General features: G+C 45.3%; 1 protein-coding gene across 1 annotated transcript; it reads left to right on the top strand.

Moving 5' to 3' along the window:
- Positions 1-327: 327 nt before the first annotated feature.
- On the top strand, positions 328-1,251 carry LOC111658290 (all-trans-retinol 13,14-reductase-like). The gene is made up of 3 exons (XM_023410753.1): positions 328-491; positions 852-1,011; positions 1,102-1,251. Exons 1-3 carry the CDS (start codon positions 336-338, stop codon positions 1,248-1,250), a joined length of 465 nt encoding a protein of 154 aa, XP_023266521.1. The 5' UTR covers positions 328-335; the 3' UTR covers position 1,251.
- Positions 1,252-1,257: the final 6 nt, after the last annotated feature.

Genomic DNA, 1,257 nt, shown 5'->3' with positions numbered 1-1,257 from the left:
AACCATTGTTTTCATTATATTATCAACTCAATATGCTGTACCTTTAACTCATTCAGAGCTGCAACGTGCTTAATATCAGAGCGCTACTTCCATTGTCTCCTAAATAAGGCAACACAGTTGTTAGATTTATAGAGAGTATGTTTTACCTTTACAAGAGTGAAGGACTTTACTACCGTTAACGTGCCCCTGCACATATTCAACTGGCCAAAGTTTACCCACAAGCAACAATTTTACTGGACAACCCAGGATCATTCTCTCAAGGAGATAAATGAACTGAAAATGTTGCACCACTCTTTCTTTATTCCCCTTCCTATCTCTCTGCAGGTAAGTCCTGCATGACATTGCTGACCATGGCTCGCTATGAGTGGTTCGAGGAATGGGAGGGGACAAGGCTTGGCAAGAGAGGACAGGACTACCTGGATATGAAAAACAGCATGGCCCAAGAGCTGCTGGAGTGGGCGCTAACCATCTTCCCCCAGTTGCGGGACAAGGTATATGTCAGTGCTTGCATGTAGTTGTTTATGTACTTGTGCCTTCATACGGTTATTTACACTGCAATTCCTGCACACTTGTTGAAAGACTTGATCAAATCTACATCTAATCCTATCCTCTTATCAAACTAAAATTGGTCAGACTATCACTGTAAAGATGCGCTAGTTGATATTTTGTATTTTTGACTACATGTAATGTGAAAGGCATGTAGTCACACATCTGCAGAGAACCCACCCCAGACTTTTTACACATGCGGTGAATTTGAATTTCTACAGTTCTGTAATCGCCATCATCTACTGTCGATTTTCCTTTTCCCTGCCAGTACAACGTGTACATACTGTATGTGTATGTATGTTCAGGTGGTGATGGTGGACGCTGCCACCCCTCTAACAAATGTCCACTATTTGGGCGCTCCAAGAGGTGAGATGTACGGCGCTGAGCATAACTTGGAACGCTTCAACCCAGAAACGGTTGCTAGGACACGACCACAGACGCCGATCGACGGGCTCTACCTAACAGGTGACTTGACGGGACAGTTTCAAGTGTAGATTCTACAGAGATGTGACAGGTGTGCTCAGCGTTTGTTTGTGTGGGTTTGTGTGTGCGCAGGTCAGGATGTATTCTGTAACGGCATGGCTGGAGCTCTGCACGGCGGACTGCTCTGCGCCTCTGCTGTCCTCGATCAGATCCTCTACATTGACCTTCTAGCCCTGAAGACCAAGCTCAAACGCAAACGGACCAATCATAAGCTGATCTAGCAGCGAC

Source organism: Seriola lalandi, unplaced genomic scaffold (assembly GCF_002814215.2).
Source record: "Seriola lalandi dorsalis isolate HSWRI2012SDOR001 ecotype SW California unplaced genomic scaffold, Sedor1 jcf7180001979158, whole genome shotgun sequence".
Lineage (NCBI taxonomy): Eukaryota > Metazoa > Chordata > Actinopteri > Carangiformes > Carangidae > Seriola > Seriola lalandi.
Note: the sequence above shows the minus strand (reverse complement) of the source record. Positions and strands in the feature narration are given on the sequence as shown.